The sequence below is a fragment of the Schistocerca americana genome, chromosome X (assembly GCF_021461395.2).
Source record: "Schistocerca americana isolate TAMUIC-IGC-003095 chromosome X, iqSchAmer2.1, whole genome shotgun sequence".
Classification (NCBI taxonomy): Eukaryota; Metazoa; Arthropoda; class Insecta; order Orthoptera; family Acrididae; genus Schistocerca; species Schistocerca americana.
Genome location: NC_060130.1, coordinates 430653053 through 430671429, shown reverse-complemented (window position 1 = coordinate 430671429; position 18377 = coordinate 430653053). Strand labels below are relative to the sequence as shown.

The 18377-nt window shown below is 37.1% G+C and overlaps 1 protein-coding gene across 2 annotated transcripts in view; it reads right to left on the bottom strand.

Moving 5' to 3' along the window:
* The window catches only part of LOC124555587 (glycine receptor subunit alpha-3), a 370065-nt gene extending 351966 nt beyond the window's left edge, over positions 1 to 18099 (bottom strand). For both annotated transcript variants that reach the window (XM_047129549.1, XM_047129550.1), the window contains exon 1: positions 18016 to 18099. In XM_047129549.1, the coding sequence (XP_046985505.1) occupies positions 18016 to 18098 (83 nt within the window). In that variant the 5' untranslated portion in view covers position 18099. The remainder of the gene's footprint in view (positions 1 to 18015) is intronic.
* Positions 18100 to 18377: the final 278 nt, after the last annotated feature.

Here is an 18377-nt window from a genome sequence, read left to right as displayed (position 1 = left end):
ATATTGTGAACTGCGTTTGCCCGCATCTCGTGGTCGTGCGGTAGCGTTCTCGCTTCCCACGCCCGGGTTCCCGGGTTCGATTCCCGGCGGGGTCAGGGATTTTCTCTGCCTCGTGATGGCTGGGTGTTGTGTGCTGTCCTTAGGTTAGTTAGGTTTAAGTAGTTCTAAGTTCTAGGGGACTGATGACCTTAGATGTTAAGTCCCATAGTGCTCAGAGCCACTTGAACCATTTTTTTTGAACTGCGTTTTGTGATGTTGTCATTGTTTACTTTGCTGATTCTCGGTGTACTTCAGGCTGTATGTTAGATTTGCGCTAGTTCTCTAGATAAATTTTATGTTGTCATGGTGACGCATCATGACTCACCCAGATAGCCATGCGCGTTGATGCGCTGCTTCTGGGATGTGGACGGTGCGCTAGCACGATATCGAATCCGCGCTACGGATTAATGATGACTGTCGGTGTGCTGGTCAGCCTGGGTTTTTAGGCGGTTTCCCACATCCCACTGGGTCATTGCTAGAGTGGTATCCAAGCCCCACCTTAGTTACACGATTCCCCATATATATAGCAAAACTTTCGCTCACTTTCACACGAATAACACTACATGCAGACACTTCGGGTACACATATTCCGCCCCAGGTGGTAACGGGTTGACCACAGGAAGAGCATCCCGCCATCCCTTAAATTAATAATGCAAAATCCGTTCCTAATGATACTGGCCCTGCTCAGATGTGGGACAAACACATTTAGAAAAAGAAGAAGACGGTGACACATCACAGAACATGAACGTTTGCAAGCAATAAACAGCTTTTAGCATCTACCTTGGATGATGGGTAGCTCCGTGGAGCACGAAATTTTGAGAAAGACTTCAGTTAATTCTGGAAATTCAATATAACTCTCTCTCTCTGTGTTGCTGCTGTTCTCTCGACTTACAAGACTCAGCGACTTGATCCATGTGTCCCTTGCTGCATTCTAGTTCAACATCCATTCCATACCAAACATTTCGAAAATCTTTAGGTTTGGTGTAGGTGAACCTGTACTTTTACAACTCATATTTTCCTCAAAAACGATTTCGTGTATCAAATGTCTACAAGGTAAGCACAGAAAATCTTCTTCAGTTACAACAGACGCATAGTGTCAGTATTTAATGTTGCTGCATCAGAAACTAATGCATTAACACAGGACTAGAAATTCCATTCAGCGAGAATTTAGCCTTTTTTCCATAATAAGTTGAACATCCGAGGTATGCGTAAACATATGAGTATTGAATGAGTAGTGAGAGACGAGTTTTTTCCAGAGAAAATGTGGGAACCTGTGTATCATGTGGTTTTTAAGTATTTGTGACGCTGTTAGTTCTCGCGTGCGCTGTATTTTCCCGACTTTTAAGGTTGTCGTTTGTAGCTCTCGTGAATCCTAACGGGGAAAATTTGTTGCAAAATTCTGAATTAATAGCAATAAAACTGCCTAATGGGCGAGACACAATGTTTAAGACATAAATAAAGGAGTAACGAAATTTTACGGAAATAGAAGTGTCCGCTGGAAATATCTATCGAGCGTGTTTAGTATACTGGGCATGTAGACACCATGCAACTAGGATTGTTACGTGAGTTTTATATAAAGCTGTTCGCTGTGTTAAGAGTTAAACTCAAACTTATGTTACTAAGAGAAATGATAAAAACTGAAATACGTCAAAGTCACTTTCCATACTGACGTACCACAAAGATCTATATATTAATCAACACCACACGTGGGAGTAAAATACTCTGAAGCATCGCTATAAGTCTCTATTAGCGGATGTGAACAAGTCTTGAGAATCTCTCTACTTCAGCGAGAAACTTACAACGATAAAAAAGAAGAAAATGAATCGAGAAATATCTTACGAATAACTACCTACGTGGTATAAGCGTCATCATGAAGCTTATACACAGCGTTCGATAACCCAGCACATTCTGTTTAATCTAGCATGTTCTATGTTGCTGATCATCTGTATCTGCTCGAACATTCAAAATCTGCGCTTGCTTACACATCGACAACAGCAATAGCTCTCCATCGTCAACGACCAAGCTTTGTTAGTTGATCATAAGTACATAGTACTTAATTTAGCTGCGAATATTTTACAAATCCCCCATATTTTGAATTCTCTCGCATATCTGTCGCTCTGATATTTATGCTACAAAGAACATGCACTATGTGACCAAAAGTATCCGGACACCCTCAGAAACATACGTTTTTCATATTAGTACATTGTGCTGCCACCTACTGCCAGGTACTCCATTTCAGCGACCAGTGTAGTCATAAGACATCGTGAGAGAGCAGAATCGGGTGCGCCGCGGAACTCACGGAGTTCGAACGTGGTCAGGTGATTGGGTGTCACTTGTGTCATACTTCTGTACGCGAGATTTCCACACTCCTAAACATTCCTAAGTCCACTGTTTCCGATATGATAGTGAAGTGGAAATATGAAGGGACACGTACACCACAAAAGCGAACAGGCCGACAGTTGCAGAGGGCCGTAATGTGTAACAGGCAGACATCTATCCAGCTCGTCACACAGGAATTCTAAACTGCATCAGGATTCACCGCAAGTACTACGACAGCTAGGTGGGAGGTGAGAAAACTTAGATTTCGTGGTCGAGCGGCTGCTCATAAACCACACATCACGCCGGTAAATGCCAAACGACGCCTCACTTTGTGTAAGAAGCGTAAACAATGGGCGACTGAACAGTGGGAAAACGTTGTGTAGAGTGACGAATCACGGTACACAATGTGGCGTTCCGATGGCAGGGTGTGGGTATGACGAATGCCCGGTGAACGTCATCTGCCAGCGTGTGTAGTGCCAACAGTAAAATCCGGAGGTGGTGGTGTTATGGTGTGGAGGAGGCTTGCACCCCTTTTTGTTTTGGTGGCACTATCACAACATAGGCCTACATTGATGTTTTAAACATATTCTTGCTTCCCACTGATCTTTCAACACGATCAAGCACCTGTTCATAATGCACTGATTGTGGCGGAGTGGTTACACGACAATAACATCCCTGCAATGGACTGGCCTGCACAGAGTCCTGACCTGAATCCTATAGGTCACCTTTGGGATGTTTTGGAACGCAGACTTCGTGCCAGGCCTCACCGACCGACATCGATATCTCTTCTCAGCGCAGCACTCCGTGAAGAATGGTCTGCCATTCCCCAAGAAACCTTCCAGCACCTGACTTAACGTATGCCTGCGAGAGTGGAAGCTGTCATCAAGACTAAGGGTGAGCCAACACCATATTGAATTCCAGCATTACCGATGGAGGGCGCCACGAACTTGTAAGTCATTTTCACCTAGGTGTCCGGATACTTTAGATCACATAGCGTATCTTATCTTCAATTTAATCACAGTAACTTCTCATTTCAAAATTATCAGCTCACCAACCCATCTCTCTCTCTCTCTCTCTCTCTCTCTCTCTCTCTCTCTCTCGTCTCTGCAGTCTAATATTTCGTGACGCTCTAAAGAAATTATTCAGTGGTCAATCGACCACAGAATTTGATAACACTTATACCCCAGTATAATAGTACATGATATTTATACTAAAACAGTTCGCTGGTGGTTATGCGTTGCATTATTTTCCGGATTTAAAACTGTCGTTTGTAACTCTCGTGAGAGGTAAGGTGGAAAATCTGATGCGAAAGACAGGAAGTCGATGTGTATCGCAGCTAATGCTCTATGCATTGCGAGGCCCAAAAGCAGAAGATATTGTCTGAATTTTAAAACGACGCTATATCGATTTGCAGGCTCAATAAGGTGCTCTGGAGAAAAAATTAAAAACACTCGCGGATGACTGCTCAAGACTAGCGGGTGCGATGCCTTTATGGCGATAAAACTGACAGATGCAGAGCTCAGATTACGAGAGACACACATGCAGCTCACTCCCATCGTGCCGCTGCAGTAACGTAGACTGTCACGTTCAAAAGTATCTGAATTTTACAAAAAGTTGTTGAAGGATTTGTTGGATGTTTTAATAACCCAATATTATTTATCATACTATGGATGCAGGATAATGTGACGAAATAATGCTTTATGCCTGCACGACTTTTTAGACATTACATTTGACTCTATGCTTGGCGTAATATGATACGCATGTCGATTAGGCAGCCGAAAGTCTCAGCTCACTAAATATGCGCTTTTGTAAGCCTCAGGTTGTTCTGAGAGAAGCATACATGCATTTATTTCCTAGTCAATGATATATATAACTTGTTTGGAGATTCAGAAATTGACTCGCTTGTACTTATGCCTGTCGGAACTTGGCAGTTGCTGACTCAGGAGGAAAGAATGTACAAATAGGAGACGACGACTAGTAGAACTGTCACTGGTGCTTTTGCTGCTATTGTAGTCCTCATATAATAACAGAAAATGTATCTTCAGGCAACGATGATGGGTACGAAACTCATTGAAACGTTGCGACAAGATGAAGCCACCACTCGGCCGATCACTGGAATACGCCGACCGACGAAGCCTGCAGTCATACAGTGGACACTTTTGCAGCGAAGCGGGGAGGAAGCAGATAGGGACTTATAAGCCAATCATTGGCTGTGTCCACCTACAATCTTACTGTAAATATGTGTTTACGGCTTTTCACAACTTAATGGCTACGACAACTGAGCATTCATCTCTAGTGAAACAGGCTCCATAGTGTACGCTAATACACTGATAGGCCAAAACATTATGACTACTGCGCACCGCGACGTTGGATACCGCCTTGTGGCTTTGTGGGCACATGGACGGAGAATCACCCTAGCGAAGATATGGGCTACAAATGGGGAATTCCATTGAGATAAGCGACTTTGACAAAGGGTGGATTATTATTACGCAGAGCCTGTGAATGAGGATCTATAAAATGGTTAAACTGGTCGAATGTTCACGTGATGATGTCTTGAGCATCTACGGAAAGAGGTAGAACGACAGTGAAACTACCAACAGGCGCCAAATGGTTGGATGTCTAAGACACTTCACAGAACGTGCAGTCGGAGGATTGTCTGCTCGGTAAAGTAGGATAGATAGTGACCTGTGGCATCTATACCGAAAGAGCGCAATGCTGGTGCACGCACTAATATTTTGGAGCATACCGTTCATAGTACATTGTTGAACATGGAGCTCCGCAGCAGACCACCCCTAGATGTTCACACGTTGACCCAACAAAATCGTCAATTACGATTGCAGCGGGCACGAGACCTTCGGGATTCGACCGTCGATCAATGAAAACGTGTCGGCTCTTCAGGAGAATCACATTTTTGCTACACTAGGACGAAGGTCGTCTCCAAAAACGCCGTCACGGAGGTGAACGGCGGCTCGAAACGTGCAGCGCGCCACAAAGGCTGGTCGGAGCAGTGTTATGTTATGGGAGACATTCTCCTGCGCTTGCATGGGACCACTGGTAGTAATCGAAGACACGCTGACAGTTGCGAATCACCTTCATCCCTTCATGCTTGATGTCTCCCCCGACGGCGATGTCATCTTTCAGCGGTATAATGGTCCATGTCTCGGAGCCAGAACCGTGCTACAATGGTTTGAGGAGCATTATAGTGAACTCTCGTTGATGTCTCGGCGAACAGATTCGCCTAATGTAAGTCCTATCGAACTCATCTGGGCCGCTATCTGGCACCATCACCGCGTACGCAAATCAGAGGCCTGTTATTTATGCGAATTACATGACCTGTACGTAGACATCTAATGCCACATACCTCCACAAAATCTACCAACTAACTGTCAGATCTCTGATACGCAGAATCAGTGTCACATTTTGTCCCAAAGACTGAAAAACAAGCTATTAAGCAAGTGATTATAATGTTTTGGCTCAGTAGTGTATGTTGGTCGGGTTTGCTGACCCTACAACTTTAGCAACCGAGTATATAATAAATCAGTTTAGCACCGTGCGTAGAACTATTCGTAGGCTGTACGTGCAAAACAGGATATGGTGTACGCTGAACAATGTGAAAACAGTGGTGAAACGAAAAATCGCATCAGGTAGGTCTTCTCTGCACTTTGCTCTAGACTGGAAAGCTGTCGAGAAAAGAACGGCGGTGTTTTTGAACAGCTACAGTGAGAGACTGACCCACTGAAATAGTGATTAATTTTGGTTTCCTCTTTTGCTGTTTCCCTTTTTTAACTTGTCTTACTCTAAGCTACTTTACTTTGACAATACAAAAGGTTTATTTTTGTGTTATGTGGACTGTTAAAGTAGCAAAATAAACGCATCGTTGATTACTGAATGCAAATCAGTTACAGAGAATTGCTTCTGTAGCAACTAAATAATTTATTGGTTGTTTATCTGGTCAGGAATTGCTCTGTAAATGTATAGTATTGCCAGTCATTAAGTGCCTTAATTAAGTTAAAGGTGTTTCGTCGATTTTGTGCTTTACTTTACTAGCTTCAAAACTTCGTAAAATTCAGTCGATATTATCCTGTTTAGATTATGAAAACAAAAATACCTGACTGCCATCTTGATCACTTTTCTACACGTCTTCATAACTGACGTTAATCTAAATCATTACTTCTGGGCTTTGTTTACACAAACGTTAGTTGATGTTGCACTGAAGAGCAGGTAGGTCACGGCCTTCTTTACTCGGCCGTTGCTTTCCATTTCAGTTCTTTATAATGAACTCTTCTTCGTTCTATATGCTATTATCTTAGACTGTACTTCTGTTTCCTAATTCTAGACAAATTTCTTTGAAAATCAGTGGAGAAAAATGAACTGGTAGGAACTATGAAACTCGTTCTTCAAAAGATAACGCAAATATGGAAAACATATTTTTTCTGCTGTGCTGTAGATCTTAAGCTTTTACACCCAGAATATTACTTTCATGCAGCTATCGTCGGAATTCTTGGCAACATGTTATCAAGCTTCCAGTACGCAAAGCAGTTACTTGTCCAGGAAGGTTGCAAAACTTAACTGTGCCTTTATTATGTGCCTGCCAGTTTACGTCATTCTGCAAAAGTTGTTCGACATGGGCCGAGCTGACCTCAGTATGATTCATCGTCGTTTTTCGTATCTAGGTATGCTGAAGCCCGTTAAAACACACCAAATGTGTATACCAATAGCTGATAAACTATTGGTCTTCCTCACTGTTCATGGCGTCATTTGTGCTTTTAGTTCCAGTAATATTCTTAACTTTGCGAATGCAAGATCCTCAAATGTTTTGTTGTAAAAACTGTTGAATTCGTTTCCTACGGTATTATATTGCAAAACATATAAATAATGTGATGAAGACATCTGAAGATCCGTGATGATATCTACGAATGGTATTATGCGATAAAAGAAAGTGGGGAAGCCAGAATTTGCAGCGGAATGCAATATGATCCGCATATGATCCACGCTTGGACGAGTGGCATGTAGTTGGTCCTCAACATAAACAAACGGGAAATATTGCTCATAAGACAGTATACGGAAAGAGCCGTTATTGTTGACTGGAGCGCTAGTGATCACTCACTGGTAACAACCACAACCGTAAGATGTCTAGGAGTACGCGTCTGGAATGATTTGAAGGCAGATGGCAGGCTAAGGCTGGAAGAATCCAAAAGGAGTAATCCACATACAAAGGGGGAGTTTACAGAACCTTCTTTCGACCGCTTCTTGAGTTTTATCATCAATCTAGGACCTTTACTAGATTGAACTAAAAAAGATACGAGACGGGGTTCTGTCACGGTTTCGTATAGTAACCGCGAGAGCCCCGTGGAAACGCTCATCCAATTCCAGAAACAGACACGTTACGAAAGAAGCATTGCGCGTACGTGAATATTTGTATGCAACAATGAAGCGTAATAATGGCCGTCGCTGTGTCTCAAACGAATATACAACAGGAAAAAAAAATGTTTAACTTTAATCAAGTTCGTGTTGCGGTATTAAATGAGCATAATTATGGGAGGCAGGGAAGATTTGTGGTTACCAAAATATCGAATAAATTGGAGGAATATTTCTTGAAAAGGTCAAGGGGTATTCCCAATACCATGAAAGGAGCTGCGCACACAGGATGCCCCACAAATGTAGCGAATGACTTGTCTTGAGGAACAAATCGAGAATAGGAACCTTGTTCAGAAACATCAGCCAGGACACAACAGAGAGTCGAAGTTACAGGCGCCGGCGCTTGCCTCTAGGCCGACCCTTCAGCAGAAAAGGTCACTTTGCATGTTGACGCAGACTATTTTTCTCCTACATATGGAAAAACAATAGATATTTTAGGGGATCGCAGGAGAAAAATTAACTGCAGCTGGAAATACATACCTGAAACATTCATCCACTGACGCCAAAGAGCACCGCAGTCATAGGAGACAAGGCCTGTCTACACAGCAGCTAGCTTCATCTTCTCCACTAACGATCGTGACTATCAGTCACTATCGCTGAACAACAAGCAACGTTGGAGACGTTACGTCAGTTTACAAAGTCACGTTTGCTGCCGATGGGGTGGCCTAGCAGCAGACGCTGGGGCCTATAACTTCAACGCTCTGTAACGTCATTGGATGACATTTCCAGATACGGGTTCCTATCCTCAATTTGGTCCTCAGGACACTGTCTACAAGCCCTCGAAGTTTGTCACAGCATTTCTGGGACATCCTGTGTAATAAGGCGTGTTAGAAGAAAGGCATTCAATTTCAGGAGGATTATGATTGGCTGTTTGAGGAGGAGTAGGCAGTCAGGCTGACCTCTGGACACAACTAGTCTGTACACCAACAGGACTACTTCCTAGCGAATGTCCCATAGACAAGGGATTAAGGTATTGTCTTGATATGACGACTGCAGTATTGGTCAATTCGTTTCTAAGTGTACTTCACATTACTGTGATTGGAGAGTACTTAATCTCAAGTGGAGGCGGGAGATGGATTTCAAATGGTGTTCCAGACTATTTTATTAATCATTAGCATACTTCCGCTTTATGAAGAGCCAAGAATAGAGGTTCCTCAAACTTAACACCGAGCGAGGTGTAGCATTGGGGACAAACTTTGGTTCAACTCCAGTCCTACCATCCTGTTTTAGGTTCCCTGTAGTTTCCCGAAATCGTATAATGCAATGCCGCAACTTTTCGTTTGAAAAGGACGTGATCGATTTCCTTCCCCATCCTTTCACAATCCAAGCTTATTCTCCGTCTCTAATGGCCTAGTTTGCGTCAGGATGTTAAATTTTTATCTTCCTTTTTCTTGCAAATTTAATGCCAGTAGGAAAAGTGTACAACCTTGTACTGCGCCAATTCTTATCTATTGATGAATTACAATACAATGTCGGGCAAGGACATCGTTTTAATTTTCGTCTCAAGAAAGAGTTTTCTCATCTCATTATCGTTTTTAAATATGTCACCCCAAAAAGCCAGAAAATAAATGTGTGTTGTAAAGTGTCAGTTGCCGCCAGAATGGAAATACGCCAAGAAATATTATCATCTGGAGAAAATCTGCAGTACTCCTCATTTCAAATATATAGGTCTTCAACTGCACCTGATTAATTGTTTTGTTATTTTATAAAGTCAGTATCAATTACGATATGTTACTTTTTATGTTAATATCTATTATTTTATAATGTATATCGTCACATTATTATTTCACAGTATGCTATGGATCAGTAAACGTTAACATCGCAACTTGTAGATATGGTGTGTGAAGATCTGCTTGACCTATGTCTCTGAGAAAGAGCAGGGGAATTTTCTCCTGTGGCTGATTCCATAGCTCCATTTTGTATTTGAATAAGACCTACTCAGACTCCTTCGTGAGGGGACAATGGAGTAAGGGAAGAATCCTCAATCTCTACACATTTTATCTGAGCTACTTTTATAAGGAACTTGAGGACCATGTGAGCTACCAGGCTTCTGCTGTTTGAAAAATCCCTGTTTGTAAAATGACCATTGGACTATACAAAGTTATAAGAATTGTAAATTCACATAACAGATGTGGTGACCACATAGATTTAACTTTTAATCTGCACTGCAGATTTACTCTACACCCTTTCACTGTTATATGTATTGAAACTATGGCATACAAGATGATAGAAAGTAAACTTTCCACATACCTAATTCGAAACTAGACATAGTTTATTCATTCTGAGTGCTTCCTGTGTTTCTTGGCCAAGATATTAAACAGTAAACGTACTATACCGAAAAACATCGAAACCTTTCGGATTCGAAGGAAAAATTCTGAAAGATAGGGAAAATGGACTTGAATAGAACATGACACAATTTATAAAGTTTTCTAGTGGTTGTGAAGACTCATAACTGTCTCTTTTCCAGTGTACGAACTTGCACTGATGTTCTAGTTTTCGCTACCTGTCTCACAAGTATACAGAGAGACACTCCTTTAAAATACATCTCTTTGCACTGTTCAAAAGCGATCTACGCATTTAATTTTGATTTTTCAGAAATAAAATAAGCAGCTAACCAGCCAGAATTGCAAAGCATTTGGTTCAGTCGTTAAACTCCATTATTTGACGTGTAAAGTCATGTGATAGAAAACATATACAAGCAGATGGAAATTACCGATGCGGCCCCAAATTTTGGGACACTCGGCAATATTCATGTACTACTGCTGAAAACTGAGGTTAAAAAAAGGGCCATTCATCTCATTTTATTAATAAAAATTTAACTGATTATAATAAATGAAAAATTAGAAAATTTATAAATTTTAATCAGAAATGAAAATGATTCGAAAAATGTAAAAATCTCACACACAAAAAATTAAAATTTTACACAAAAATATTCACACACTTTTTAATTTTTAGAAAATCTAATAACTGTTTTTTGTTTTCCATTTTCAAAAATGTAATATTTTTTTATTTTTCATTTCCTAAAAATCTATAAAATTTTTAATTATTCATTTTTAAAATCTAATTTTTAAAAATCTAACATATTTCATTTTTCATTTTTAAAAATCTAATAAAATATTTTATTATCATATTTTAAAAATGTAATAGAAATTTTTAAAAATCCAATTAAGTTCTTATCTTTAATTAACATAAATTTAATATTTAATATATTTATGTTTTCTATTTAAAAAAGAAATCAATTATCTGTTCTTTGATTCCAAAGTTATATTCCGAGCCATCACAATATACTTTTAATCTCATAACTTCAACAAAATTGGAAAACCTTTTTGTAGATTTAGTGAGTAATACATCTGGTGTTACTTTCAAAGTATTGTGTTTCATGTTATTATTTTCGAACTATTCAAAAATTTTAAAAACACTCTTTTATACAGAATTTATTTTTTATTTTTTTGTATTGCAGAAAATATTTTTACGTTTATTCAAATAATTCTCTTTAGATGTCAGATTTTTATAAAAAAACCAAATAAGTCTTTCATATACTGACGATTTATACATTTTTTAATTACATATTCTTCATCATTATTTAGGTTTTCATCATTTTTAAATAATAATAATGTATTCCAATGTTCATCACTTGGAATTCGACTTAAAAGTTCTTTGTAATAGTATTTAGGAACATTTTAGAAAGAATTTGATTTTTAATATAATTAATGATTTTTAATACGATTAAAAACCAAATGCTTTGCATATGTGGAAGATATATATTTGATATTTATCCAAACAAAATCTACACATTGTTCTATAACCATGTTTTGTATATTTCCGTGAAGTAAAATTATCAGCTATTTCTCAACCTCACAATTTTTACAGATCTTAGATCTGATGGTTTCTATTTAAATACAACAACATTTATTAGGGAAATAAAAAAAAAGTCTAATAAAAAATTTCTGGAAAATTGGATAATTAAATATAATGATAAACAATTACTAATAATTTTTGATAAAATGATCTTTTTACTTTATATAATAACATTATTTTTAGAAACCCTACTATCATGATAATTAACAAAACCAAGCTATTTAACAAAAACTTTATCATTTTTCTTTTATAACTTTTTCAATAAGATATATTGTTGTTCATATATTGTTCTTCAATTTCCTGTCTCTTCTTCTCCATCTAAAGCTTTTAATGTATATGAGGTCTGTCTAAAAGGTACCTGACCTTTGATTTACCCATGCAAATTAGAGACAATAATGTTCGCCACTGTACACAGTAAAGGAAGAGACCTTTGTGTGCATACATGAATTTTGTTCCTACCTTCGAGCACGTCAGTTGCTGCCTGTCAGTCGCTGAGTGAGGTGCTACACAAAGTGTTCGTCAGATTACCGATTTTTCAAGATGACTGAACGTGTTGAGCAAAGATACTGCATCAAATTTTGTCAAAAGCCTGGTGATTCTCAAAGCAAAACAATTCGTAAGATTCAGCAGGTGTTTGGAGAAGATGCACTGGGTGTAACACAAATTAAGGAGTGGTATGACAGACTAAAAAATGGCCACACATCAGCGGAGAGTGACCAGCGTTCCGGCAGGCCTCAAACTGCTCGGAGTGCAGCTGTTGTTGAAAGGGTGGAAAATTTGGTGACGGCAAATCGTCGCCTGACTGTGCTGGACACTGCCCAAGAGGCTAGAGTGAGTAAAGATTCTGCACATGCAATTTTGCATTATGATTTGAACATGCACCGAGTGGCTGCGAAATTCGTCCTCAAGTTGTTGTCGCCAGAACAAAAAGACCGTTTTGTCGTTGCACAGGACCTTCTGTACACCACCAACACTGATCCTGGGTTTCTGACCACTGTGATAACTGGAGATGAGTCATGGCTGTACGGGTACGATCCAGAAACAAAAAGACAGTCGTCACAATGGAAGCGTCTCCAAGACCAAAGAAAGTGCGGCAGGTGTGAAGCAAAATCAAGGTGATGCTGCCTGTCTTCTTTGATGTCTGTGGAATTGTGCATTACAAAAGGACAAACAGTGACAAAGGAGTACTGTCAAGTTGTTCTCCGGTTACTCTGTGACTCAGTTCAGTGCAAAAGACGAGACATGTGGACAGCGAAAAACTGCCAACTGCATCACGACAACGCCCCCGCACATTCATCCCACCTGATCCAAAATTTCTAGGCCAAACATGGAATTACAGCCGTTTGTCAACTTCACTACTCTCCAGACATGGCTCCTTGAGACTTCTGGTTGTTTCCAAAATTGAAGACGCCACTGAAAGGATCCTGTTTTGAGAGTAGAGAAGATATAATGTGTAACACGACGACAGAGCTGAACACCATTCCAAAAGAAGACTTCCAGAGGTGTTTCCAGCAGTGGAAGGATTGGTGGGCTAAGTGTGTGCAAGCACAAGGAGCCAACTTTGAAGGGAATTAGGGTCTGAACCCCATCAGTTATTCAAAATTTTTTTTTTGGCCAAAGGTCAGATACTTTTTTGACAGGCCTCATATATGATTGCATAATTTTTTCAATTTCGCACATTTCTGTTGACCAATTAGTGTGCAGACTTTTTCAAAAATTCCTTTTAATGTACTTACTCTTGCTGTATCACCTATTTTTTATTTATGCTTAATTTCTTCAAAATTTCCTACATAAACAGTTTGTAATAAATTTTTTTGTTTTCTTTATTTGCATCTTTTGATTTTATTTTTATTGTTGAATGTTTTTTGTTATTATATTCGTCAATTACTTTGGAAGCTATATTGATCCATTTATAATTTCCTTCCAAATCAACTTTTTCAAATTTTTCTTTTAGTATTCTATAAAGACTTCAACAACAGATGCTTTTAATTCCCTAATAGTTGTATAATGATTAATTATATATTTTTCAAAAATTCTTGAAAATCTTTGCTATAAAATTCTTGTCCATTACTTGTTTGTAAATTTCTTGGATGTCTTTGTTTTAAAATTTTACAAAAGAATCAGTTATTTTCTAGCTGTTGTATCCTTAACCTAGGACACCCAAGCAAATTTTGAAAAAACATCAATTATAGTTAATAAATATTAATATTCTTCAATTATTTTTGAAATTCCTTTTAAATTACCTGAATCCACTCCTACTACATCAATTTGCCATAAATGATCTACACCAAAGAAATAACATTTCTACTTGTAAAATTTTTTCTCCTCAGTTTCTGTAATTCATTAATTATTTCTTCTCAAATATTATTATTAGTACATATTACAGCACCTACAAATTTTTTGGCAAATTTACTTTTTTTAGTACTAAACAGATATATTCTGTTCTTTGTTTTCTGTTCCTTTCTTTTTATTCTATTTGAATTATGTGTATCAGTCAATTTTTTATATTTTAGACACCAAATATGATTGTCTGGAAGGTGATTAATGTTATTCATTTAACTATGTAGAGAAAATATTAAATAATGGCTTAAATACAATAATTAAATAAAATAATTTTATAATTATTTAACTGAACAATGTCTATCCACTAATGTATTTATTTTATTTTCTAAAACATATCTCTTATTATCATATGGACTCAGTACCTTTTTATTGGCTTCAACTTGATAAAGTTTGTGTTTCACACTTTATATTAAATGCATTGTTCTGTATTGTTAAATAAATAATCTTTATAATCTCATAAAAATATTTTATTTTTAATAACGCATATCTTCACTCCTCTTGATTTTTTCCCTTATTTATCACCAATTTTATATGCATACGTTTTCGCTCGTAAACCACAAAATTGTTCCGTTATTTTTCCTTCATGCTCATCCTTCATTTTTCCCAACACTTTTTATTTTGAGGTATATTATAAATATTATTTTTTAGATAATCACTAAACTATCAGTACCATGGTGATAAACTTTGATATTTCCTCAATATTTTGGTTACATAATATTGTAGCGAAAATCATTCATTAATTCTTTTGATAAATCAAGTACAGCTGTACCAATATAAACAGGCGATTCCACATTATTTGTTAATGTTAAATTACTGAATATTAACTAACAATGAAAGAAATGAAATTTGTCCTCAAGAAATGTGGAAATAAGATCCATCAAATAATTTTTGAAAAGCTTATGATTCGTTTCATCATTTTAAATGATTACACAATTAAAAGGAGATTCTGATATAAACCTATATAATTTCATTATGAATTATCCTATTCATATTGTAAATATGACTAAAAGAAAAGACATTGAGGCAAATAAAAAAACAACTATGAAATTATGTGCTACTTTTACTGATAAAATAGCTAATAATACTTTAGCTTATGTTATTTTTCCTGAAAGGAATTAACCTGATAATGTTCGAATATTCACATTCAGATTCTTTGGTTATTGAATGGGGAAATTTTAAAAGCAATGTGCATGAAAACATTCACTATTTTCAGTATGTTATAAATATCATAAGACTGTTTCCTCATAATAATAACAATAATTTTCTATATTTCTTGCAGTAATAGATAAGAGAGAGTTTGATTTTTATCTTCTCACAAAATATCTGTATTTATTTCCTCATAATAATTCGCTATTTTTTATATTCATAAAAAGGAGACAATTTGTTTTCTTTCCAGATTCTTTCAAAACATCTATATCTGTTTCCTCACAACTATAAAATTCCAATATGTACCAATCTTCACAATAAACACCTACAAAATTATCAACACCATCATTATGTTCTATAGTTAAAGATGGCTTAAAACAATATTGCTAAACATTACATTTAACTTCTTTCTCTCTTGGTTTTCTGTTCTTTCAAAAAAAAAATTTTGTCAAAGTAAAATGTGTGCCAAATGGTCGTCATATTTTATTTTTTATAATTTATTACATCTTTAAAAACAGAAATACAAGATGAATGCTAGATTTGGGAGAGCTAATTTATACAACTTCACTGTTTTATGCTATAATTTATAAGGAAATAAACTATACTATATTTTAAAAACTGAAAAATAAAAAAAAATTATAAAATTTTATAAAAATGATAAATAATTACATTTTTGAAAATGAAAAATAAACAGTATATTATATTTTTAAGAATGAAAACAAAGAAAATATTAGATTTAAAAAAATAGAACGTTTATGAAATACTGAAAAATTAGAGTTTTAAGAATAAAAAAAGGTTGTGACTATTTTTTATGTAAAATTTTAATTTTTTCTTGTGTGAGGTTTTAAATTTTTTCAATCATTTTAATATTTGGTTAAACTTTATAAGTTTTCTGACTTTATCTCATGTTATTCAGTTAAATTTTAATTCATAAATTGTGTTGAATGGCCCTATTCCTTTTACCAAAAGGTTTTTGGCAGCAGTAGATTAAAACTGCTGCCTGACCCAAAATTTGGGCTTATACAGTCTTTTGTAAACAAACTGTAATAAACAATGGAGAAATGATAGTTCCTATCTTACATCATTTTTCATAATTGCAGAATAACTTGTACATGCAACACACAAGATAAATTTTCATCCCATTCCTTATCTGCCGAGGAAATGAAAATTTCATTACACTTATGATATGCCATTTACCTGTAAAGGAAACAGTATTCAGTGTGTCTTACAAATGCTGTAGCTACCAAAGTCAACAGTACCTCTGTATCCAGCTTTACATAAAACTGTCTTTCCTTCTCTGTGCCTTTTGTTTAAAGTCCCAGGCAAAACAATGATTGAAAACTGTAATTGTTAAATGACATAACATAATAATATTTCATTTCAGTAATAACAACGTAAATCAAATAGCTAAGAATGGTTGTAATTGAAACCAAACTTAAGATTCTTACATCACTGAGTTTATCATTCTAAAATCCTCCAGGTGTGCATAGATAATTAGTGGTAATTCTACAAGGAGGGTGTATGTTCAGCTGCTAACGATTCGTTCGACAAACTGAAGTATCACTTCAAATAAAAAGACTGTGCTGTCGTTTAAATGCCGCCTCAGATGTCTTCGTTTTCATTTCTTCCTATTTCTGTTAAAGCAAGAAACACTTACTGTGTACTATGGTGTTTGCAAGATGAAGCTTGCAGGAGAACCGTGGTTCATTGAACTATGTATTAGGATTTTATCATAATATAATAGGAAGTGCTCCACTGCTGGAGGGAATAAACTGAAAAATATGTTAATGTGTTTGTTTTGAGAGTTAAAGACCCTCCACATAAATTATCTTAATGTAGTGCTGAGCAATCTAATATTTAACAGAGAAATAACACAAAATTTCCTTTGGTAAAGAATAGTTTTGTGTGTAATCGTATACAAATCAGGCAAATTCAGTAACTTCAGTCATCCCTATCAACAGGCCTCTGAAAATGGTACTAATTCAACGTAAAAGGATATTAAAGAACAAGAACAAAAATTAGCTTGTGTCTGATCCGTAACCATGACACCATATCTTAGCACGAATTACTTTCGCAAAAATGAAAACTTCATCACGTCATTGCTGTGTGAGGGTAACCATGCTCTATAAAAAAGGTGTCAGTAACCTTTGGGGTGAAAATTAATAGATGGTAGAAGATCTTAAACTTATTCCATTGAGATAAGGAACTAAGGGTTGAATATGAATATTTATTTATTTATTTTTTGGCATAAACAACTTAACCTAACAACAACCTAAGCTCATAGTAAATGTTCTAAGTAATAACTGATAGTCTCAATACATACAATATAATGGAATTTTATGTGTAAAATCATTGATCTCATTGCTTCCACACTTCTTTTTTTAATTCTCCACCAGTTCTTTGAATTTGGCATTTCAGAGGCAAGTCGACAGGTACTGTGAAATAATCTTTTCGAACACGATCCAACACCATCTCATCAAATTCTACTGTGCGAACAGTTCTTTCTAGTGGAACTCAGCAAATTCTGCCGTACGTCTACGCGAATGACAGATTTGCATTATGAACCATAAGCAGAGTACACACATATGCCTAACATGTACTGCTCCTTCAAGACACTGTATCGACTGAAATATTGATTTTCGCCACATGTTTCTTATCTCTAAGTACTCAGCCTAGGATCCACCACCGTCCACATCATTGTTTATCCTACATGTTTGAGATACTCTGAGTAAATTAAAATCCAATATTTCTGGCTTGGTGAAAGCATCTATTTAGTGCATTATACATAAATGGGAACCGTGCAAAGTGCGTCCAGAACTTATATCCATTGTATATCCAAACTGAAAGTACGTGTGTAAACTACAGGTGTGCTGGTGAATGTGTGGTACTCACTCCTTGTAATCCCCAGCAGACACGGCGCCCAGCAGCAGCGCCAGCATCAGCCAAGGCAGCTGTGTCTCCCGCCCGGCCGCCATCTTCCTGCAACCGCAACCATCCAATGATCAACTTCAAGGTACCGAGACAACGAAGGCTATGGTTGTATATGTTGTGTATGAAGCACCACTGGGCTGTGTCCATCTAACTTCAGAAGGTGCTAGGGGATTTCGTGAATTTGAGGGATTGCAGTTCTCTGTGTGTTTTCAGTGTGTAAGCGTCTGCTTGGTGTTTTTCTCTGTATGTTATTGGTCCCTGAAGTGGCGTTTGTGAGAAGCTTCTGGTGGTTCGTGTCCTAAATTTTGAATGAGAATGTGGGG